Source organism: Thunnus thynnus, chromosome 18, assembly GCF_963924715.1.
Source record: "Thunnus thynnus chromosome 18, fThuThy2.1, whole genome shotgun sequence".
Classification (NCBI taxonomy): Eukaryota; Metazoa; Chordata; class Actinopteri; order Scombriformes; family Scombridae; genus Thunnus; species Thunnus thynnus.
In genome coordinates this window covers 4,300,787-4,326,666 of record NC_089534.1, presented here as the reverse complement: position 1 = coordinate 4,326,666, position 25,880 = coordinate 4,300,787, and the positions used below count along the sequence as shown (strand labels likewise).

General features: G+C 40.1%; 1 protein-coding gene across 2 annotated transcripts; it reads left to right on the top strand.

Moving 5' to 3' along the window:
* On the top strand, positions 1 to 25,087 carry aig1 (androgen-induced 1 (H. sapiens)). Of its 2 annotated transcripts, XM_067572186.1 has the most exons (6): positions 33 to 357; positions 4,660 to 4,815; positions 9,205 to 9,306; positions 21,696 to 21,811; positions 22,020 to 22,186; positions 24,498 to 25,087. In XM_067572186.1, exons 1-6 carry the CDS (start codon positions 217 to 219, stop codon positions 24,515 to 24,517), a joined length of 702 nt encoding a protein of 233 aa, XP_067428287.1. In that variant the 5' UTR covers positions 33 to 216; the 3' UTR covers positions 24,518 to 25,087. The 2 variants fall into 2 exon arrangements, with proteins under 2 accessions (XP_067428288.1, XP_067428287.1); XM_067572187.1 differs by lacking the exons at positions 4,660 to 4,815; positions 9,205 to 9,306; positions 21,696 to 21,811; positions 22,020 to 22,186; positions 24,498 to 25,087 and adding an exon at positions 4,548 to 4,653 and having other exon boundaries at positions 1 to 357.
* The last annotated feature ends 793 nt before the right edge of the window (positions 25,088 to 25,880 follow it).

The window sequence follows — 25,880 nt, the reverse complement described above, 5'->3', positions numbered from 1 at the left end:
AACACACCCCCTCCCCTCCCCTCCCCTTCGCATCATCATCATCATCATCATAACACGGAAGCAGTAGACAGAGGGGGGGCAGGAGAGGCGAGGATAGACGAGGGGGGTTGAAGACAGGTAACAATAAGGAGCACCAGACACAGACAGACAAGCAGGGACAGGTGCAGAGAGGTAAAACAGCAGACAGGTAAACAAAAAGACAAGACAGCGAGCATCATGGCGCTGATCCCCTCGCAGGTCCTCCGGGTCGCCATCCTGCTGTCTTATTTCTCCATCCTCTGTCACTACAAAGCTTTGGACATGCCGGCTCACCAGACCTACGGAGGCAGCTGGAAGTTTCTGACCTTCATCGACCTGGTGAGACTGAATGTTTCATTGTTTTGTTTTTTTTAACCCCAAACAGCCCGGTAGGTGAGCTAGCTTAGCATGAGGAGCTGCAGCCCCGGTGCTTCATGTTGTGTGACATTTGAGTGATTATTCAGCGTTTCCGCCTCTCTGCCCTTATTATTCGGCTGTTTAATGCATAATTATACAGAAAAATATGTACTAAATTACACTAAATCATGTCCAGAGTCACTATTGTAGCCCCCAGCGTGTGTAGACCGGTGAGCGTGTAGAGGCTGAACCGGAAAGCAGGTGTTATGGTGCAGACTGCGCTGCTGTCACAAACGATGCCTCAGCGCGGGAGCGTGCCGCGCGCGCACTCCCCATTCATTCCATATAGCCAACAGAAGAGATCAATAATCACGCATTTTACCGCTAAAGGTAAAGTATTAGTGTTGTTAAAGCGTTCAGTAAATTCTCACAAACTCCTCTCAGTTTATTTTTGATGCTTTGAAAGCCGCAGTTCATGGTTTAGTGTTTAATTTATTGTTTTTGTATATACACATAGGAAAAAAGAAGTGAAAACTCTTTTATTTTATTTTATTTTCTGCAAAACACTTTGATTTGCTCTCTGTATGAGCTGTGCCATATAAATAAAGTTGCCTTGCCTATATATGTATATAGTCTGCAGCCTCCATCACTGGATAGGCTTTAAAAAAAAGGAAGTAAAACATTTAAATAAACATTTGTAAAAGCTGTGTATCAGTTAAAGAGTGTCAGTACGCATTAGGCTTCATATCTATTATAGATTCTGAAGTTAAATTAAATTACTCTCTAACGAGCAGTGAAAACAAGAAGACTGTGACGTAGACACACACACAGCTCCCATTCATCATTCCCTGCAGACAATGCACACATACATACACGCGCTCACAAAGAGACGGTCGACGGTATGAGCCAGTCATTCACAAACACAGCATGTCAACAATAAGCTTACACAGAGATGTAACGAGCTATAAAAAGCTAATTATTGTAAACAAATAGTCAGCAGGAGGTCGCCCCCTCTCTCTCCATTTGAAGAACAAATCAACTTACATGTCTTGGGTGTTTCTGTCTGTTTATTTCAGTAATAATTTATCCTTTAGTCAAGCAAGAAATAGAAACAGAAATAATAACATGTGTTCAGTATAACTAGCTGGTTAGTGGGGATGCGTTCAAGACCAGAGCACCAACAATTTATCGATTAATCGCTTAGTTGATCGACAGAAAATTAATCGAATAACTGTTTCTGGCATTTTTCAAGTAATAATGCTAAATATCTTCTGGTTTTAGTTTCTTAAATGTGAGGATTTGCTGCTTTTATTTGTCATATTTTACAGTTAATTAAAAATCTTTAGGTTCTGGACTGTTGGGCGGACAAAACAAGCAAATTGAAAACATCACTGCAGGAGCTGAGACATTGTGAAAGCCATTTTTTTCACATTTTATAGACAAAATAATCCATTAATCGCGAAAATAATGAGCAGACTTTTCACAACATATAGCTAAAAGTCAACGGCTCATACAGTCTGAACGTTAGCTGTGCTTCCAGCTGTCGTAGGATATCGTTGAAAAATTAACTTCTTATAGGAGAAACGTCTTTATTATCGGCAGATGTTACTTTGCTTTTGATGTTTTCAGTTCGTTGTGTCATGTAAGAACTGATATCAGGGATAGTCGGAGTAAAAACAACAGTTGCAACTTTTGGCCAATTAATCTTTAAGTCGATTAATCGGCAACTGTTCTGCTGATCAAATAATCAAATTTTTCAAAGCAAAATGCAACAAATTTGCTGGTTGCAGCTTCTTGAATGTGAAGATTTGAAGCTTTTCTGTGTCGTACATGATGCTCAAATAAATATCTGTAGATTTTGGACTGTTTTTTCACTATTTTTTGACACTTAATAGACAAAACAGTTAATCATGAAAATAATTGTTTGTTGCATCTCTACAATTGAATTAATCATAAGTATTGTTATTTATGATAATAACAGTCATCTGTAACAAAATACTAATAATGTGTGTGTGTGTGTGTGTGTGTGTGTGTGTGTGTGTGTGTGAGTGTGTGAGAGAGAGAGAGAGAAATAGCGATGTCATATTTTCCACATTAGACCTCTCCACCTGGTTAACTGTGCCGTTAATGACCTGTACGCACCAGCAGCCAGGAAACACACACCGCTATAACATCTGGCTCTTAATCATAGTGTGTGTGTGTGTGTGTGTGTGTGTGTGTGTGCGTGTGTGCGTTTGAACATGGGGCAACATGAAACCCTGCGAATGTGCGCTACGCTGACACTGAAACGTCGACATGATTGCTTTTAGATCCATTTCACAAATGCAGACGCTTAGATTATATGTGCGTGTGTGTGTGTGTGTGTGTGTGCGTGTGTGTGTGTGTGCGCGTGTGTCGTTACTGCTCGGAGCCTCATCGCTAGCTGACTTCTCACAGAAACCTTTTATTCATGTAGCAGCCAAGCTTGACGTCAACACAATTCTCACTTAGTAGACACACACACACAGCGAGCAGGTTAGCAGTAAAGTATTTACACACACACACACACACACACACACACACACACACACACATATAACTGTAACATCTGATAGCATTAAAGCCCTCCAGCGTCCAGCCGTCTCTTCACCCGGTGGATGACAACCGATACTCCCGGTGGGAGGAGAGCGTGCGCATCCTCTCCATCTTCCTCCGGTGAAGAAGGTCAGATCCATCGTAGCGAACATATTGACGGGGGTGTTTCATTACACACAGAGAGGTGAAAATACAGCGCACCACGATGCACTGAACGCTCTGCAGCTCCTTCTGAATTCAAGTGTTTAATCTGATTAATACTTATGTGAATATACTGGTTATAAGGGAGGTATTTATATGTGTTGATAGAAGCTCCAGTGTTTTCTACTGGTCTACTGGAGGTGGTGAGGTTATGTTTCCAACATGGGAAGTCAAGGATATGTTTAGCATTCAAGTGGTTTTAAATTGAGGGAACTCCGTTGCTAGGTAACTGGCAATAACATGCAAATTGGCAAGTCATTTTTTTTTTTTTTTTTTTTGCATTTAAATGTCAAGTAACTTTAGGAAGAAGAACAAAAAACCTGAAAAAAACATGAAAAAATGTCATGTTGGCTCATCTGAATATTCTCATTTTACAAACATCAGTATGTCATTAAAACAGGTTTCATAAACCCCGTAGTGAAGCGTTTAGCAGCTACAGAGAGTGAACACTGGACCTACATTCACCAGGTGGACAGAAACACAGAAACACGATAATAATGTTGCTGCGTAACTGCTGGATGTGGAAATAAGCGACTGTTTGCTAACAAGTTCAACATATCAACTGAAAAACTGATGATGCATCAATTTACTGTTTGTCGCTGCCGTCACCACGTCGACGAGACCAGAACGATACAACGCATGAATCCAAACAATAATACCATAAACTCAGCAGGTTTTTCACCGCATCAGTCAAAACTCTCTACATCTGAGATCAATATATCAACGTTACCTCACAGCCACCTCAGCAGATCAAATATATAGAAAGACATCCTATATTATCATAACATAACATCCTACTATGAAGAACCTCGGAGCCAGCTTGTACAAAAAGGTTTCCATCCACAGGTTGCTCTTAAACCTGAGAGGAAGAGTCAGTCATCATAATCATTTTTTTAGATTACTGAGGGACAACTTCATGCAAGACTCGATCTGAGAGACTCTCTCCTGTACTCTCAACCACTCGAGGCTCTCAAAACGAGAAGGGTCTCGCCGGGAGTTTCAGAATAACTCGGACTATCTTGTTCTGAGAAGTGTGAAGCCTGTTTTTTTTAAGGTGTGAAGTGAAGCCGTTGCACCATAAACATGCTGGACAAGAGCTCCTGCCAGCATCACCATCGCTTTCCTGCCCAGAAATTGTGAAATTCTGGCTAAGAAGCGTGTTCTTTAATTGAGTTATATGACCATCCAGCATACAGCAAAGGTCATCGACTGTAAGATTGAAGTCTCTTCTCTGGAGGGCGTAACGTATGAAATCACTGACTTGAAGTAGAAGCAGGTTAAAGAAAAGTGGATCCACAAGATGAAATGATTGCAGTTTCTACTCTAATGTCTGGTTTCTCTCCACCTCTCTCTCCTCGTCCTCTCTGAACTCTTCTCTGATAAATTTCCTGTCTCAGCTCTTTCTCTCCCTCTCTGAAGTATTTGTCGTGTGAAAGAGTGCTGAACTCCTCCTCTCTCTCTCTCTCCGTGTGCGTGTGCGTGTGTGTGTGTGTGTGTGTCTCTCTGTAGGTGATCCAGGCGGTGTTTTTCGGCCTGTGCGTCCTGATCGATGTCTCCAGCCTGCTGACTAAAGGAGGCGACAGCAGGGAGCAGGAGAGGCAGCTGAGGAAGCTGATTGGCCTGAGGGACTGGATGATGGCCGTCCTGGCCTTCCCTGTCGGAGCGGTGAGCAGATGGATGCGCACAACACACACACACACACACACACACACACACACACACACACACATATACTGTACACACGATAGCCTGGGGGGGAAGAATGAGCCTGGCTCACAGGAATCAAAGGCTTGAGTTATGCATTTGCAGTATAATCAGCTCTCTCTCTCTCTTTCTCTTTATATCTGCCTCTCTCGCTCTTTCTCTCAAGGGTGACAACAGTTTTCTCCTAAATGTGAAGATTTTTAGTTTCAGAATAATTTGTGATGTGATTATTGTATCAGCTCATTAGAAAAATTCACATTTACATGTTAAACAGCACAGAAACGTTAGCTTACGGTCAGGTTTGGGCTATTTATTTAGATTTTTTTCCAAGTTTGTCACATGTTCAGTTAGCCGGAGGCTGTCAGAGAGCGTTCAGGCTTGAGGGTTTCCTTAACAACAACACTAAACTATTCAACAGCATCTCCGAGTTATAAAAAAACATGTAAGAGGATCTATCTGGAAACAAAGATACAACTAGACAAATGTGAGTACAGCTGAGTATATAAGAGGAGTTGTCCTTTCTCTGTTCTAACATTAAAAACTACCTTTTGTAGTTTCCTGTCAAGTGTTGAGATAATTAGTTGATGAATCAGTTGAATAATTTATAAAATAATTTAATAACCACCCAATTATTTATTAAGCAGAAACTTCAACACTTTCTGGTTTCAGATGATCAAACGTGAGGATTGTCTTCTTCCTGCTTCCTGTTTCAGGTTATTATAAACTGAATCTGTTTATTCAACACTAATTAAGATAAGCAATTAATCGATCAAGTCATTTATTAAGCTAAATGCAATTAACTGGTTTCAGCTGCTCAAGTGTTTCCTGATTTTCTTTCTTCTAATATTGTTGTAAATAAAATATCTTTTGGTTCATTTGACGTTTTTTTTCTGATACAATACCAGTATAATACTGGGTTTAGGTACCAATAGAGAAACAATACCTTTTTGATACCTAACTTTAAGAAATGTAACATGATTCTCTGCAAAACCCTTTTTTTAATTTAAAGGTGACACATCATGCACATTTCCAGGTCTCTATATTTATATTCTGAGGCTCTACTGGAATATCTTTACATGATTTCCAATTCAAAAGACTCCTTATTTATCTTCTACTGGTCCTTTATGCAGCCCCTCAGTTCAGCCTCTGTCTGAAACAGGCCGTTTTAGCTCCTGTCTCTTTAAGACCCGCCTCCTGATGAGCCCTCTCTGCTCTGATTGGCCGGGTTCAGGAAGCTTCAGGATTCAGATTTCGCTTCTTTTTCTTGTTCTTTACTCAAAGTATAAACTTCTCAAACGCGTCATATACCGAATCCGATCTGAAATATGTGAGTAGACGACGTGAACAACCTTAGCAACAAAGACTACAGGATGTACGGCGGTTTGTGTGCGTGCACGAACAATCTGATGTCATCTTGAGGAGGAAGGCTGAAGCCCTGACTTTTGACTTGCAGGAAGCATTTTTTTTTTACAGATGTTTAACTCAAAAGTTTTGGAACTTTCATCATGTTTTACAGACATTTAACATCATAACAATATAAAAACAGCAGAAAATCACAAAAAGCCTCATATGTCCCCTTTTCTCACAGCGCTGGCAGACACAGATCACATGGTTCTGTCACACTAACACACACACACACACACACACACACACACACACACACACACTTTATACAGGATTTCAGCTGGCAAGGTGCCCTGTGTCAGCCCACAGCTGTATTCTAGTTTTGACACGCATGTGCGCACACACACACACACACACACACGTGATCACGCACAGTTGATATCGATTGTTGCCACGGTCGGAGCCACAACACACATCCTCTCTCTTCCTCTGTTACACACACACACACACACACACACCTATAGAAGATTTCAGCTGGCATGGTGCCGTGTGTGTGTGAGTTGCCGTGTGGGCACCGAGTTCAGTTTACACACAGTACAATAGACATGATTATCACCACGGCTAATGTCTGGAAACCTGGCCTGCCTGATATGGAAAGTGTGTGTGTGTGTGTGCTTGCATGTGTGTGTGTGTGTGTGTGTGTAGCTCCGGTTGTACGTGTTGTATACATGCATGAGTGTGCAGGTGCATATGTTACATGTTTATATGTCCGTGTGTGTCCATAAGCAGCTCTTTTGTGTGTGCGGGATTGTGGAAAAATGTGGAAGTCTGCTGCGTGTTGATGTGACACACAGGTACAGGGTGTCTGGTGTGTGCGTTTCCTGCCACCGTTGGCCTGTTGAAAGCAGAGAACATGTCGGTCAGGGTACAATAGGGGGGGGCGGAGGGGGAAGGGGGGGGGGCTGGTTGGTTCACATGCCTCGAACTGGAACCCAGATGACGGTCAGGTAATTCCACCCCCATCCTGCAGAACATGGTCTGGCCCGAGTCCAAACCGTCTGCTGGAGATACGTTAGACGAGGAGTTTGTTAGTTTATGTTGCGCTCACATCATGTGGGATAGAAGGTGGCTGGATCTGCTGGCTGCAGGATTTTCTGGCTGCGTCCTAGTTGACCCCAGGCATAACGAAAATAACAAGACTAAACATCTATAGCTGTGCAAGTGTGCTTTTGAGGCGGTAATGCTCCTCTTTACACTCATACAAATTGCAATGTTTGGCCGTAGGATGACACAAACACAAACACAATCACAAATCCGATATATTTTCGCGTTACTCATCTTAACTTTTTCTGGTCGCTCACTCGCATGCATGCGCACATACACGAGTGATGCAATACACAGTGTAGTGATCTACATGTGGTTATAATGTGCCAAAATACTAGGGCTGCAACTTATTATAGTTATATTATTATAGTATACAATATGCATTAATATTATTTTACAATCCATCAAAAAATAGTGAGAAATTCTCATTACAATTTCCTACAGTCCAAGTAGACGTCTATAGCTTTCTCTTTTAGTTCAGCCAACAGTCCAAAATCAAAAGATATTCAGTTTACTATAAATTATGACAAAGAAAAGCATCAAATTCTCTCCTTTGAGAGGCTGCAACCAGAAATGTTTAGCATTTTTACTTAAAAAATGACTATTCAATTATTAACATAGCGCACAATACATTTTGTGTCGGTTGGCTAATCGGCTAATCGTTGCAGCTCTATAAAATATGCAGCAAAGTTAAGAACGAAGAAGACTGCAAGCCAGTAAACATGAATGTAAACAATGCAGCATTTAAAATACTTAAACATGTGTAGAAGTGTGTTCAACATGTTTGTTAGACCTCAACAATACACACAGTGTTTTGTTGAGTAATAAATTTTGTTTGTTTACAACAAAACTCTGCAGGGTTCCTTTTAATGCTAACATTAGCATGCTAACATTAGCATGCTAACATCGAACTGTTATGCTAAATATCAACAGGATAGCCCATTAACATGAGCACATTACATGTTAAATGTTAGCATGTTAACATACTAACATTAAGAGTGTAACATTGTGCATGTTACCATGGTAACATTTTCAAATGCAGCACGTTAGCATGCTAACATCGAACTGTTATGCTAAATGTTAACAGGATAGCCCACTAACATGAGCACATTACATGTTAAATGTTAGCATGTTAACATACTAACATTAAGAGTGTAACATTGTACATGTTACCATGGTAACATTTTAAAATAGAGCACGTTAGCATGCTCTCATCAGTTATACGTTGTCATGAACTAAAGTGAAGGACCAGTAGAAATTCTTGAAGTTATGAGGATTCCTCTGGAGTTCCTGACTGATTTAATGTTTGAGCAGCTTTCATCAGCTCAGCTCTTGTTCTGTTAGAGATGAACATGTTTCACAGTCAGTTCTGTGAGCTGTTTCTAACACCACAGTCTCACCTGGTGACAAGACTTTACCTGCCAGTTCCTTTCATCAACCTGCTTCTCTAACGATGAAACTACGGATCAGAACATTCAGCATCCTTAATAAAACACTGACTGTAGGTGAAGCTTCATTATGACATTTTCAGATTCAACAGAGACAGTATGTTCTGCTTATTGAGTCGTTGCTGCTGCTGCACGACAAAAATAGCTTTAATTACTGTAACCAATGTCCTCGCGACACTCGTTGGCATTTTCAAACGAGAAAAAAAATAGTCAACTACTCCCACAGAGTTGTTAAAAACCCCCTCCTGACACAGTGCAATAACACGTACGGCTGGATATGAGGATTATTTCTTATCGCCGACCTGACCGCATCCCACTCATTCATTAATCTTGATGCATACTTAATTTGAGTGTTTTTCTGCAGCTGCTTGGCGTTGATACGTGTTATATGAGGACTCCTGCACACTGTTTGCTAACTTTTGTTTCTTTTCTTTCTCTCTCTCTCTCTCTCTAGTTTGTGGTCTTTACGTTCTGGTCTCTCTACCTGTACGACAGAGACCTGGTCTACCCCAGACTACTGGACAACTTCATCCCTCAGTGGCTCAACCACGGCATGGTGAGTCATACCGCCTGTACTCTCACACTGGTGACTGTTAATAGTTGGTTAAAGAACATTAAAATTTATAACCGCCTGGTACTAAATGCGTTTGTTGTGTTCTTTAAAAACATGCGAAGAAAGTAGGTTCCTAAAGTTTTATGTTTGTTAAACGGAGCAGCAGACTTGACAGCTTTTTTCCCCCCGGTTCAGTGCAGACCTTAGAGACGGGAAAGCAGATTGAAGTTCCAAGAGCATAAATAGAAGTTAACGGCCTTTTGTAGAGTTAAATTTGTAAGTCGCCGAAATGACGACGCCTCAGACAGTGGAGTGTTTGAGGTGGAGCCGCTCAACTTTTTCAACTTGCCGCCGCGACTCGCCTTGTGACCGTGGCAACCACAGAAACTATTATGAGGGAAACTCATTCGGAGAAAACGACGCAGGAGCTGCTTCCTGAATGATGCACCTCCTCGCTAGCAAAGGAACAGACAGACGGTATCTGTAGCTGCCATGGCAACCGCTCGCTTTGTGGAAGCACCTTTTTAGGGGACGGAGTGAGTTGGTTTTGCAGGATTCCTCCTGGACGCCTTCCTGTAGATGCAGACTCAGAACATGCTAGGGGCAATTAGCTTGATACGGGTTTTGCTAACCTTGCTAACCTCTTTAAATGAACTTCCTGTGGGTTGGGTGCAGGTCTGTGCAACATATCATACATTCTAAAGCTGCAACAATTAGTCAATTAATCGATTATTTGCCAACTATTAAATTAATCACCAACTTTTCAGTCATTTTTTAAGAAGAAAATCTCAAAAATCTGTGATTTCAGCATCTGAAATGTGAATATTTTCTAGTTTTTTAGTCCTCTGATAGTAAAAAAGTACATTTTCTGATATTTTATGGACCAAACAACTTGATAAATTGAGAAAATTAATCAACAGATTAATCGATAATAAAAATAATTGTTAGTTGCCTCCCTGTAGATGCAGACTCAGAACATGCTAGGGGCGATTAGCTTGATACAGGTTTTGGTTTTGCTAACCTTGCTAACCTCTTTAAATGCACTTCCTGTGGGATGGGTGCAGGTCTGCATCATATAATACATCCTAAAGCTGCAACAATTAGTCGATTAATCGCCAACTATTAAATTAATCACCAGCTATTCTGATATTTTTTAAGAAGAAAATCTCAAAATTCTCTGATTACAGCATCAGAAATGTGAATATTTTCTAGTTTTTTTAGTCCTCTGATAGTAAAAAAGTACATTTTCTGACATTTTATGGACCAAACAACTAATCCATTAATTGAGAAAATAATCAACAGATTAATCAATAATAAAAATAATTGTGCCCTAATTAATGACAGATCCTTCTATTAGCATTCTACATGTCAGGACATGTAAAACGAGCCCTTCTGGGGTCATTACTCATATCAGTGGATTATAAACTTCATAAAGTACTTGATTAATCTTATCAGCGGTGAACGCTGGTGTGGGTGAACCTCTGAATTTGAATAGAGTCAGCGGCGGGTCGCTGGCTTTGATTTGCCATCTAGAGGAAGAAGGTTTAATCTAATGTTTAGACAGCGACTAACACACACTGCGCACCATGTCGCCTGACTGATAACACCGTCAGCTGTGTGTGTGTGTGTGTGTGTGTGTTTCAATCAGCCTGTGAGATAATCTGACATTTTTCCAGCACTCTGTACGCAATATGCAAAAATCTCCTCATCAAACTTCCTACTGCCAGAACACTGACCGTACTGACACGCTGGCACGCACACACACACACACACACACACACACACATGCAGAGAGCAGTGTGAGGTGAAGTGAGGTGGTGTGTGTTTTGTGTTTAAAGAATTATCATTCCCATAACACTACTTTAATTGAAAGAGACAAAGACAGCGTGTGTGTGTGTGTTCGCTGTCTCTTCTCCTACTCCAGGAGGTGATGTAATAGCTGAGCGGTTGCTATGGTGGCGTCGCCAAGGACCAAAACAATCAGAACACCACCAACTGCTGTGTGTGTGTGTGTGTGTGTGTGTGTGTGTGTGAGAGAGAGAGACAGAAAACGTGAGAAAGTGTGTGTGTGTGTGTGTTTCTGTTCGAGTCCAGCGTGGTTGTAAATATTTTGCGGTATTCCATGGTATCGCTGTTGTTTATTTGTACCGGCTGCCACGGCAACCGTGTCACCGTTCCCTTCGGAGGAGGGAGGGGTCGACAGATGTAGAGGGAGTGGGAGAAAAAGATACAGTAGTTTATTAAATGTGTTTAACGGCCATTGGAAGTGATTAAGGGTGTACACGCAATAAACAATTATGTGGCTATCAATTACCAATCTGCCTTTTTTTTTTTTTTTTTTGTTAAATACATGAAGGATATTACGTAATGAAGAAATACTGATATTTCAACTCTTAGATGAATATTCCTCCTGTCTTTTTCATGCTTTTTTGTTGAAGTTGGACGTCTGTGTTAAACACGGTCACGGCTTGTTTTAACAGATGGCTTCACCTGCTGTGAACGCTCCGGTTGCAGAGTTACCTCTGCTTCCTCCTCCTCGTGATGACATATTGTTCGCTCGTGCCCGCAAAACATCCGTCGTCGGTGGCCTTTTGTTGCAGAGCCCGTTCCGCTGGTTGTTCGCCTTCTGCATATTTCCAATCGGATTCAGGCTCAAACATGTACGGATGTATGTGAGAGGAGTTAAAACGGCCTGTTTCAGACAGAGGCTGAACTGAGGGGCTGCATATAGGGACCAGTAGAAGATAAATAAGGTGTTTTTAACTGGAAATCATGCAAAGATATCCCAGTAGAGCCTCAGAATATAAATATAGAGCTGGAAATGTGCAGAATATATCCTCTTTAAGGTCTTTACAGTAGTTTTGCATAGTTAAAAACACTTCCAGTAAAGACTGGAGACAGGCCTTTTGATGTTTTTACTGGAAGCGATGGTGAAACCGGACCCCTTAGTGACAGTGCACTGTGTCACTGGTTCCTTCTGAGCAGCTCCATCGATGAGTGATCTCCTCTTACTAGATTGTTTGATATGATTTGTTTCAGACGTCTGAAGAGGTGAAACTATATTGCACAAAAGTACTAAAGATGAGAGAAAAGTTTGAAAAATAAACTTTTTTTTTTGGTGGTATTTTCTACACCAGTAATCATCTTTTGATCCCTTAGATTAATCTCACCAACCACTGTGAAAGCTGCTGCTGCTGCCATTTCAGGGATTACTGTCGCTGCTGCTTCTCATACGTGGTCCTAACTAGTTTCTGTTGTTTCATTACAGTAAATTTATTCTAATCTTTTAGGTAACAAGATAGAAGATACTCAAAAAAAGTGTTGCTTTTTGTCTGCAGATGCTAGTGTATTTTATTGTTTTGAGTAAAAATTAAGGCATTTTTTATCCGTTTTCAGTCATATTTTAAGATAAATGTGTAAAATTTGAGCTAAAAAGATAAAACAACTGAACATTTGCACGAACATTATTCTGCACAGTGAAGGTCAGTCATGCTAATCAAAACAAAAACTTTATATCGTTAAAACTGTTTGCAGTTTTACTGATATTAGTTATTGTCCTGCTCCAGAGAGTCTGTGTGTGTGTGTTATCCTTCACCCTGACAGTTCATAAAGGCTGACCCACACACACACACACACACAGCCAGGTTTCTCCTAGCAACAGAGGATTATAGTCTCACACTGTGTATGACGCCATTGACCCTTGACACACACACACACACACACACACACACACACACACACACTCTCCCTCCGTAGTGTTGTTATAAAAGCTCTGCTGGTTTAGAATCAGCTATTTTCTCACATCTGGTGAATTATTGTCGGGTCTGGGTACATTCATACACACACACACACACACACACACACACATACAGACGAACGTGGGATCAGCAACCACATTTACCCTTCATCTTTTCTCTGCTCTACTTACATTGTTAGCAGTGTGTGTGTGTGTGTGTGTGTGTGTTTGTGTGTGTGTGTGTGTGTGTGCATTCAATTAGTCTGCTGTTCCTGCATCTGTCATTTTTTTCTTTTAGGCGTTTATACAAAATTGAACAGTAATATATTCATTACCAATCTCCTAAACAACCAGTAGTAAACAAATAGCAGAAGTTTCTCTTTTAATTTATGATCTATTTAAATACAAACTATGATCTTTAACTGATTAATAGTCGAGTTTTTCACCGTGAATAAACGAGATCATGAGGTTGATACATGTGACACCTTTTCATGCAGGTTAAGTCATTTTGAGGGTGAATTATGGTTAAGCTGAAATTAAGTCAGTCGTGAACCTTTTATTGTTTCTGTGTTAGAGAACATAAATCCAGGCTCCAGAGCTGCAGGGATTAGTCCGTCGACAGCAACTATTTCAGTAATTGAGTAATTGTTTTAGTAATATTTTTAAAGTAAAATGCACATTTGCTGGTTGCAGCTTCTCAAATATGAAGATTTGTTGCTTTTCATTGTGATACATGATAATAAACAGAATATCTTTTTTGGTTTTGGACTGTTTATCATCGGCAGTGGGAAAATTATAACAAGCATTTTTCACTATTTCCTGACGTTTTATAGACAAAACGATTAAATGAGAGAATAATCTGCAGATTAATTGATCATGAGAATAATCATTAGCTGCAGCTCTACCAGGCTCATCTTTATGGAATGATACAGTAATTAAAAACAGCAGCGCAGATTTATTTCAAAGCACAGAGACGCTGCAACAGAATCATTTTAAGCTTTTGGATTTATTTGTTTTTAAAAAAAAAAAAAATGCAGAAGGTCAGAATTCAAGAGAAAAAGAGGAAATGTGGAGTAGAAATTTTATTAAAATCTATCTAATATGGCCTGCTACAATTTTCAAATCGTAGGAGGTGCATCAAAATACCAAAATACCAAACACACCATAATTATTTTAATATAGTTTTTAATGAAAATGAGAATAAAGATGTAAAAATTATCGTTCCCTCTGATGTCGCAAATCATAACGCAACTGCAGTATCAGTCAAAATAATCGCAATTAGATATATTTCTTTAAAAATCGTTCAGTTTTAGTTCAAACAAACAAATATTTGAATCAAACCAAACGTCTTTCTTCTCTTCGCTAAACATAAAACAGCTTCAGTGTTTCTGCAGAGTTCAAACTCAGTCACAACTCGGCTGAGTGTGTTTCTGAAAAAGTGGAACAGGATTGTCCCTCTGTGACATGATAAGCTCCTTAAGTTAGAAAACTATTGTGAAAAATGTCAACAGGAGACTTATCATTTGATTTTTTCAGGTTCAAGCGGAGTTCAGTTTAAAAACCTTTATCAGGACTCAGCAAAAAAGCTCCGCATCAGCTGCTGCACTTTGACCTCTTAAACTCTGCCGCGGCCACCCGCTGGATTTATCTCTATAATCGTATGTTGTGAAGCCAAAAAATTTTTTTTTTCAAAAAAAACCCCACAGAAGTTTATTTTAAATTCTATGAAGGAGACAAAAAGTTTCCAAAGATATCAAACGTGTCCGTCTGATTTAATAGAAACAGGTTGTTCTGCAGCTTTAAAAGTAGTTTTCTTGGTCTTGAATATCAAACAGTTTAGTTTCAATGAAGTGTTGCAACAAGCAGATACAGATGTTGACATACAGCTGGAATAAAAGGTACATTTCTGTTTTCTAAATTAAAATAAACTTTAAAGGTGGACGCTCAAAATGGACACACTTTTACTTTTACAACCCCTGCAAGTGAGGCGAGACGCTGGTTGACAAACTTAGAAAAAAGGGCAAAAGGTGGACGTGGTGATCAATACAAGAGATCAATAAACAGGCTACAGAAATTAGAAATATTACATTTATAGGTAGCAGTCAGGTAGCCATGTTCCCTACTATGCTATAATAATAATAATAATAATAATAATAATAATAATAATAATAATAATAATAATGATAATAATAATAGTAATAGCCATAAAAAGGGTATTTATGTAGCATTTATCAAAATCAGTGATTATGAAGTGCTTGAATATTTGGTTTGGTCTTTAAAAATTTTGAAAACAGTAAAAAAATGTCTGTCACAGTTTAAGGTGACATCTTCAAATTCAAATGTAACCAACAGTCCAAAATCCAATTAATTTACCTTCTAACACAAAGAAAAGCAGCAAATCCTCATAAACTACCGGCTGTGACTCGGGGACGTTTGTCATTTTTGCTTTAAAAATGACTGAAATGATTAATCAATAATCAAAATAGTTGCCGATTTATTTATGTGTTTGTCAACCAATTAAGCTCTAATATACAGTACATATCTACATGCACAGTAGACAAATACACACATGCATCAAAAGTTTGTGGGCATCCAGTAACACATCCCATGAGTCTTTTTCGTCAATTGGGACATTGTCAAAGCATCATGGGAGCAGGACTACCTCAGTCAGCTGTTTTCATGTGCCGCTGTTATTCCGACCAACCGCAACCGATGTGATAAAGGCTCCTTTTAGTCAGTAAAGCTGTTTTTTTTTTTTTTTTAAATGATATTTTGATGGAATATCGCTGTCAACTCTCAGGTCACACATCCTGCGTCTTAAAAATCACAGAGTAAATCTATTTCTGACGCATCGGTTTCAGTCGTCTCAGTTTCGATTCATCGCCACCGGAAGACGTTTGACCCCTGTGAACCCGCTGTCAGCCATGTGACCCCAGAAACCCCCAGCCAAGCGGGAAGCTCCGGGTCTGACAAGTGAAGCTAATGCGGAAGTGACTTAAACCTGCGTTCTCTCTAATGGCCAGCAGGGGGCGACGCCACTGGTTGCAAAATGAAGTCCGATTGTATGGAAGTCGGAGAGAAAATGACCCTACTTCTAACTTTATTCATTACTGATGAGTTTATGGCCTCAATCGCTAGTTTAAAGACTTCTTTAATACAACACAATGGTTGTTTTGTAAATTAAGGTCCATTTAGAGTAAAATAGATGATAAAGCAGCGTATGCTTTAGTGCGTGGCTACCTTGTGATTGACAAGTCACTACCACGGCAACAACGTTGGTTACTTACGTTACGTAACATAATCCCAGATTAGAATAGGAGTATAAGCTTAGTTGTTGCTATTTTAGTGCGTTTTCAGTTCATGAAAGTTAATTGTAACATTTTAGTCGCCTAAAAAGTCTTGTTCGATGTTCGGTTGTACTAAAAGACCCTCTAAAGAGTCGGATGTTCAGTTTTTCTGGCAAGTTTTTTGCTAGCCAAAATTAGCATTAGCATTAGCAAAATCAAAGTAAACCATAAGCTGTGTCTCAAATCACGTACTTCTGTTAGTACACTTTCATGTAGTACACTGTGTACAATATGTACTTACTGGCGTAGTGTGCAAATTTCTGCAGGGTAGTGTTGTCTCAAAGTAAACACAGCCGTTGTGCAATTACCGGAAATGACGATCGCAAATTAGCATTAGCTAGCGTTAGCATTCGCGCTACCAAATCATTACAGACTGCTAAATTAACCCAAAAAACATACTCGGCTTATATCCGACAACAGTATAGTAGCCATTTCCAGTTTGAAAAGTGGTCCCTCCCCTTCTGCTGCGTAGCCAAGATGGCGACCATTGAGGGCGAGAAGCGTCCATAGTTCCACACTCAACTTTTTGACCGTTTTGAGTGCACCATCCGGGTTCTCACACTACACTGCATTTTTCCATACTTCTGTTACGCACTCAAAATGTTAAGTGAAAGTATAAAGTATGCGATTTGAGACACAGCAATAGACTGTAGCTAGCGGCTAACGCTAGTGTTAGCTCCGCCCTCTCGTCCAAATATGGTCACTTCTGGCTTCAAAAAACCAAGATGGTGAAGGTCAAAATGCCAAACTCGAGGCTTCAAAATGGGAGTCCACAAACCAGAGGGTGAAGTCACGTCCATTTTTTTATTTTTTATTTTTTACAGTCAGTGCCCCCCAGCTGTGTATCTCTGTGTGAAATGGTTTGTCCTGTTTTTAGCCTCAGACCACAGGATCGAACCACGGCTGTTTGCCGAAGAGGGGGGGGGATTTTCCACAGAGGCAGAAAACTGGCTGCTCGAGCGAAACCACAAACCTCTGGGGGGGGGGGGCAGGGGGGACATAGAGAGAGAGGGAGAGGGAGAGAGAGAGAGAGAGAGAGAGAGAGAGAGAGAGAGAGAGAGAGAGAGAGGAGGGGGGGGACAAAAAGAAAGATCTAGAAACAAAAATAGAGAAAGAGGGACAGCGAGAATAAAGGGAGTATTATTTACGAGCGGCGAGTCCTCTCAGCAGAGACTAAACTTAAACACGACCAAGAGACTGGAATTCCACCGAGATATACTGGGTAAAAGTGCAGCGTCAGGATGTGTGTGTGTGTGTGTGTGTGTGTGTGTGTGTGTGTGTGTGTGTACAGTATAATGATGGGAGGGAAACCTAGAATTTAAGACCCCAGGAGAGAAAGCTATTCTGTCCTCGTCTGAGAGCACTGAGACGTTGTTACTCTTGTTAGTTTGCACATACTTGGCATCTTCAGTCTGACCTTTTCAAATCCTCCGAGGGGAAAGCCTAAAAAAAAAAAAAAAAAAAAAACTGGATCGTTCCAAGTTGAGATGCGACACAGCGGCCTCCTTCATTTAGTGTACTGTATATAAAATAAAAGCACAATACTGATTTTCATGTGTTAAAATACAGTTTGAACATCTGAGAATTAGGAAACTGTCACTGAATATCTTTAAATTCGATCCTGCAAAAAATAAAAGAGTATTCAGTGTTTCCCTGCAGATTTTTATTTTGTTCCATGCAAGCAGCAGCAACCTCGGTTTGAGTGCCTATCACACTGTTTAACTTTAATTTTTTACACATGGAACAATGATAGACTCTTTCCCCGACGCCAAGAAAGACATTTTAAGTCTAAAATACAGATTTTAATGAGTAAAATGCATCAGGAGGAGGGAGGGGAGGGGAGGGAGGAGAGGGGAAGCAGTTGCTGGACAAACAATCCTCTTAACGCCGTCTTCCTTTTTTTTTTTTCCCCTCTCCTCCGTCCCTGTTTGTGCCGACACATTATGGAAACCTACTTTTCCACTATTTTCTGGATGAAATTTCGGTGGGAAAGCGGACAATCGACAGAGGGAACAAGTGATTCATTTTTAACTGTGGTGGATGCAGAGAGAAAAAAAAAACAACTGCGAGATACAAACTGTCATGACCTAATGCTGCACGTCCGGATCCAAGTTGGCCCGGGACAGACGGACTCTCTGCACTCCGGTTACTAAACTAGACCTCTCTTGGACTCCGTCGAATCTAAAAGTGATGTTTGACGCTTCGATTAATCAGTTAAAAAAAAAAAAAAAAAAGGGGCTCGTGCCAGGTCACGTTATTACTTATCGACAGCTGAAGAAGTGTTTGCTGATTTTTTAAGATGATTTATCAGGTGAATATATTTATGAACTGAGTGATGCTACTTTAAGGTTCCAGCTACTGAAATGTGAGGATTTAATGGGTTTCATTGCCGTACATGACAGAATATCTTTGAGGGTTTCGGCCTGTTGGACATGAATACATCTCCTTAATATGTGGCAAATTACAGCATTTTCCTCTCTTTTCTGACAATTCATAGACTAAACAAACATTCAATTAATTTGGGAGAGTAATTGGCTTATTAATCAATATTAATAAATAAATAATAATGGTTTATAACACACTATAATGTAGTTATAAGCAGATAAAAGGAGATTTTAAGTGTTTATAACAAGCATCAAGATATGAATGCATATTCATTATAGTGTATTATGCTAATTATGCTATAATATAGTTTTATGTTGTTATAAAAGTACTAATCAGTCTGCTGTGGGAAACCACTAAAGTTACAAATAGTAATAATGTATAAAAAGACAAAAGTTCTGGGATAATGCACTTATAATGGAAGTGATGGAGGACAAAATCAACAAAATCCTTCTGTGCAAAAATGTATTTAAAAGTTTATCTGAAGCTAATATGAAGCTTCAGCGTCCAAATGACAGTCTTTTTAGTGCCAAAGTCCCTCTTTTTGTTACTAAACTTCCACTGAAAGAGGGAATTTGATGCTAAAAAAGACTGTAAATGTGTCAGATATCCACTTGATATGACTAACTCAGCCTCATATAAGCTTCACATCAACTTTTAAGTGTATTTTTTGCATTAAATGACTGTGTGGGGATCTTTTAATGACAACTAATAACACCTGACCGTCCTTCGACCATGCACACTTCTCATTCTTTTCAATCCGACTGAAGCAGGTTGTGTTCAGTGTTAGACGTCTCTGAATCTAGTTTCTTTATCAGAGCTCTAACAGGAGACAAACCCTGGATTAAACCCAACACTTAAACCAAACCTGTGCCCACATTTACACCTACTGCAGCACCACAACGTCTCGCTAAACCCGTTTCCATCCGTCTGGGAATAATTATCGGACGGAATTATGGGGAGGAATCCCAGTTGTTGCTTTCCTCAATGTAACATAACAAGGCCGACAAGCCAGACTGCAGGAGACAAGAGAGCTCAGCAGTCTGACTTAGCCCTGGGTGAGCGGTCTGACACACACACACACACACACACACACACACACACACACGGATCTACAGCTGTGCTCCTGAGAGTGCAAATGAGGTAAGAGGTCTCAACTCTGCTGAGACAATTACGCCTGGTGTGTGTGTGTGTGTGTGTGTGTTAGTGTGTCTTTGTATGTGAGTGCCCCCTAGTGGAGGAAGAGAGTAGCTCACACGAAGGCAGACGAGCAGACTATACTGCTGCTGCTTGAAGATATTGATCGATTGATTTGACAGCAGCAGGTAGGGAACGTTACTGTTAGAGGATACGTGTGTGTGTGTGTGTGTGAGACTTCATGAATATGTGTGTGTGTGTTTAAGTGCTGGTTCACGGTGAGTCACAACAATATCGATTAAAAGCAATTCTCGCATGTTGCTATTTTCAGCAAATGCCATGATCTCCATTATAAATGTGTGTGTGTGTTTAGATAGATTACACACACACAAACTGTATATAGAGATGAATAAATTATTAAATGATAAGGCTGGGGATCAACAAATCTCATGTTCGGAGCCAAACCAACAATAAACTGATCTACTCACAAGTATTATGTATTTATCCGTAAACCTCCTGCATCGTCTTGACTTTGAACTAAAGTTCTGAACAATGTCCGATGTTGTCAACAGGTTGCGAAGCTGTAAACAGAAACCACATTCCTGCACATGCTCAGTGGCGTCTCTCTCCTGAGAGTGAAAACGTGATCGCTGTTAGCCGTTTTAAACAAACTAGAGCTGCGATGATTAGTCGATTAATCAATTAGTTGCCAACTATTTACTCGATTAATCACCTGGAGTCATTTTTTTTTAAGAAAAAACGTCCAAATTCTCTGATTCCTGCTTCTTAAATGTGATTTTTCTCAGGTTTCTTTAGTCCTTTATGACAGTAAACTGAATATCTTGAAGCGGTGACTGTTTGTTGTGATCCAGATGACCTTTGCAGCTGCCGGAGTCGTAACAAGAACCAAAAAAAGCACATATCTCCAGTTCTCACATCGCTTCATTGGCCACCAGTTTCGGAAAGAATTAACTTCAAAATATTATTACTTGTCTATAAATCATTGAACAGCTTAGATCCAAAATACTTATCTGAACCTCCGGACCGCTCAGGTCGGCTGGCTGAGGGTTCCTCGTAGTTCCCAGGATTTAAACTAAAACTGGCTCTGCTGCTTGTAGTTACTGTGCTGCTAAACTGAGACTAGAGACAGAGCTGAGCATCTTTAAATCTCAACTCTAGACCTTCAGGATCTTTTTACAGTTGCTATGTGTGTTATGTCTCCATTGTTTTAATGTTTTTTTATGATTTCCAACTGTTCTCTGTGCGTTTTGATCTGCTTGTTCTCACTTATCTTGTGTTTTTCTGTATTTCTGTGGAGTACTTCGAGTTATCTTGTGCAGGATTTGCTTTGCCTTGACTTTGAGAGCATCACCTCAGGCTTTGGGAAACAGCGATCGACCTTTTCTGATATTTTATAAAAGAAACAACTAATCGATATAATCATTAGCTGCAGTGTTAAAACAAACTAACGCGCCCAAAACTCTTTGTGATGGAGGAACATGTCACAGCGGTGCGGCTCATTGATATAAGATGTAGAACCATGAATGACTCCAAAAAGATGCATCCAGTTTCTCTTTCAACTTGTCATTTTGAGCACTTGTTTGCTCAAATTTATATTGTGTGACTCCAATTAGAGCCAAGATGGCGGCTGACAGTGATAAACCTTCATCCAGGCTTCAACATGCTCAGAAAACTACAGGTGATGATCAGCCTGAGGAGGTCAAAACATGTCGACGTCTGATTTACTCTAATCTTTTTTACCTGATTATCTCCCTCTCTCTTCCTCTCAGCACACCACCGTTCTTCCCTTCATCATCATCGAGATGCGGACCACCCACCATCGGTATCCCAGCAGGTCGTGGGGTCTGGCGGCAGTTTGCTTCTTCGGTTTGGGATACATCCTCTGGTACCGAGTGTTTCCTATTTCCATCACCAGTTAACACCTGGAAACAGACTTTAATGTGTAAAATCAGTGGACTTCCCCTACTTTAAACAGACTCTCGTATGGGATTTATAAAGTAATTTCACCGTTTTCTCCAGTTAAACGTGTCTGCAGTCTGTTCAGAATGCGTTTTAACCTCCTGTGTGCCCCCTCCTCTCCCTCCCCCCCCCAGGACGTGTTGGGTGCACCAGGTGACGGGCGTGTGGGTCTACCCGGTGCTGGAGCGCATCGCTCCGCTAGCTCGAGTCGTCTTCTTCAGCGCCATGACCGTAGTGATTTGTGTCTTTTACATTCTCGGAGAAATCCTCAACAGCTACATCTGGGACCAGCCACACACAGGTAACAACACACACACACACACACACACACACACACACACACACACACACACCAAGACTGACCAAATACACTTTACTGTAAAGTATATCCACCTTGACAAGACATTACGTAGCCTTGAGTGCAAAAATTATATTTTTACTCAAAGTTAATAATTTTCATTATTTTCTTCTTGGGCTTGAGAGTAATTTGATTAGGGCTGTAGTCAACCAAAGTAACGGGACAGAGTACACATTAAACTCAGCAGCCACATATTTCTCTGTCTTGCGTCTTCAGGTTATGTTAGCCTATTGTTGCTAACTTTTGGGCTAACCCCCTTTACTTTTTCAGCATTTAAGGAAACAGACGTGACTTTTTAGCATTTATTAACCGACACACTGTAGTCTGTACTGTACATTTACTGCCAGACTGACAACTTACTACTAACCTTTCCTCTGCCCCGCTCGCATCCACCGTCACTTCTCATGTTCTCGCTCTTTCCCCGCTCGCTACGCAAACATACTCCTTATCGGAGCCTCGCGACCAGTGGTTTCCCAGGCAACGACACAGACGTTGACTCACGTACCGGAAAAGCGCTGCTCAGAGACTCCCAAACGCTGTCGATTTCCAATCAAATATTAAAAAATATATTTTTTGGCCTGGCGGGGGTTGTCGTTGTGTCATTGTGGAGAAACACAGATTCAGTAAACGTTCAGTACGTTCAGTAAACGTTGAGAACGGTTAGACCCAGCGGTCCCCGTTACGTTGGGCGAGTTCAAAGTTGTGAAAACAACGGGGGTGTTTTGAATACACCCCCGTTGTTTTCACAGGTAATTTGTTAGTCTGTCCCTCCCGCCGCAGGAAATAATGGATTAATCCTTGAAAGCTTGTTGATGTAGCACTTCTCTCCTTGTGAAAATAACACTGAGATTATTCGACCAATGAGAATTTAGTCGGACGAGAGCATATCGACCAACTAATCGACCACTCGACCAGCAGACTACAGCCCTAAATTTGACGTTTTATTACTTTTGTTTATTGCTCTTTTTTTCCAAACACACAAGTCAAATACCAAATGTTGTTGAAGCCTTTATTTGACCATAAAGTAATTAAAACATGGTTCACATGTTGGATTTTAATTAAAGATAAAAAAAGAGAGCACAGAACAAGTTTGAATGGAAATCAATCTACTGGTAAAAAGTATTCATGGTGAGCTTAGACTCAATAAGTTGTGCTTGTGTGTTTTATCCCTCACATGTAAACCCAAAATCTTTCATTCTTGGTGAATTAAATGTCTTTGAATAACAAACTTTAACTCTGATAACTCTGTATGATAAATATGCAGCGTTGCCAGATTGAGCGTCTTTGCACTACTTTTTTATTTAACTGTGAGGTTAAACATAGTTTTGGGCAGGTTGTGATAGTTTGAGCTACTTTTTGTACCATTTGGTCAGTTTCCACAGACAAAAAGTTCAACTATATCCCAATAAACTGATCCCTCTTCTCATCTTAGTAGATTAAGATTGACTCATGCTGCGTTCCTGTCATATCGGAGTTATCGTTTTGTGGTGCGTAACAATCAAAAAATGAAGAAAACACAAGTACCTACACAAAGTTAGAGAAAAATACCTCTACCACAAAAGATAAAAAATGTACAATTAAAATGTGAAGTATGATAAATATAGTAAAAATATATTTTGCAATGCAAAATTACTAATAATTGTGTCAAATTAACGCACCATTGTTCAGTGTGATGGTTACACTGGTGTGCAGATGATGTCATTTTTACGTTATTATAACATATAGCGTCCGTGTGTGATGGAGGCTGCAGCGAGGGGTCACTGAGGTCACGCTCTCTTTTCCAGAGTACAGAACATACAGAAAAATTTAAAAGTTTACTGTGTACAAATAAACAAAAAACAAACAACAAGATTTACAGCGAGCATAAAAAAACCCAGAGACAACATCCAAAGACATTCAATCAGAGACATCAACATCGTTCAACGAGAGCACGCACAGCATCCACACTGCGACAAATCTGCCAACAGATGTTTGAAATGAGTATTTTAGCACGCTTCTGCCAGTTGTTCCACTTGTGTGGGGCAAAAAAAAAACAAACTTGTTGTCAGTCTCATCTGGAAACACTGTACTGTGCCCTGTTGACGCCTGGGACCCAATATGCAAACTGTTGTTTTTCCCCTCATGTTCGAGAGCTCACAATCTGCATATTTCAAACTAAACACGCACACAAAAGTCAGGATTTTGTACTTAAAAGTTGCCTCCAAATCAGCTGCCAATGACCGATTCTCTCTGTGTCTTTTTTTTTTGTCCCTAGAAAAGGTCAAAGGTGAGTGATCCTCTATGGAAGCTGGCGTCGGTCAGACGAGCGAGGACAGACGAGTGGTGCCCCGCCCCACACCGGACAGCACAAGATCGGAAAAAAACAAGCGCCCCTCTCTCTGGAAGCGGACCGTTAACCTTTTGAACTGTATCGATATAATCGTTAAAAAAAAAAAAAAAAGACAGAAAAATAATCGGTTAAATGTGAATATGAGAATTTGCTGATGGAAGAAGGAATCAATAATCTTTTTTTTTTTTTTTCTCTTGTTGTTGTTTTTCTGTGTCATAAACTACGCCGTCGCATCCGGCTTTGGTGGTGGACAGTGGAGAAAACACACTTCTGTACATAAACACACTAAGCATACACACACACACACACACACACTAACAGTATTTGTATTTACTGGTATGAACTATTTACCAAAGTGAATGAAATCCTTCATAAGCTTCTATGAAACTACTGAACATCAATATTGTGTTGAATATGATTACTAATCATTTTATGAGACATGTATGGAAGAAATTAGATGTTGGTACGAGATCAATAAAAGATTTGACTGGGAAATATTTCAGTCCGGTTTTGAATTCTGAGTGAAATCTTTTGACTCTCTGTGCTTCAGGGTTTTGGTTTGATAAAGTTGAGAAAGAGTCTCAGGTACGTTGAGAAACACGCTGCATCTTTATGAGCTTCGACACTCACAGTATGAGATGTCGTCTCGTTTTATTTTCGATGAAACGGGTGATCTGTCTGCATACAAAACCTGATGATGTAACACAGTAGAAAATAATTCAAGCTTGTTTCTTTATTATTTTTCCTTTATTTGATAGTCAGTGTATTGAGACAGGAAACAATGTAGAGAGAGAGAGGTGTGATATGCAACAAAGGTCCCGACCGGGAAACAAACGGTGGACGTTGGGGATTATATAATACGCCAATAATTCAACTTTTAATAGCAGGATATGTCGTCACCAGCTGTGATTTGGCCCAGAAGGAATGTCAGACACATTGAAATCAACTATTATAGCTTTACAGTCCTTCTTGACTTATAAATGTGATCAGGCATCAGGAGACTTCTGAGCAAGAAAAGACGGAAGCACGCTGAGAGATTTAAAGCCTTTAATAGTGCAAACAGACTACTGTGTGAAGTCGATAAAAGCATGAAGACATATAGTCAACCTAAGATAGGTGTTCACTTAACTTTTTGGGTAGAACGTGGAACAGAATTTCAAACCTATTGAATAACAGATACAAGGGTGAGAATAACCAGAGCCAGAGTCCAGCTGCCACAACCATCCATTAAAAACAAGAATACAGTTACATGAAATCAAGCACAAAATGTTCTGCAGCAAATATGTCATGAATTAAAGGAACCATAGC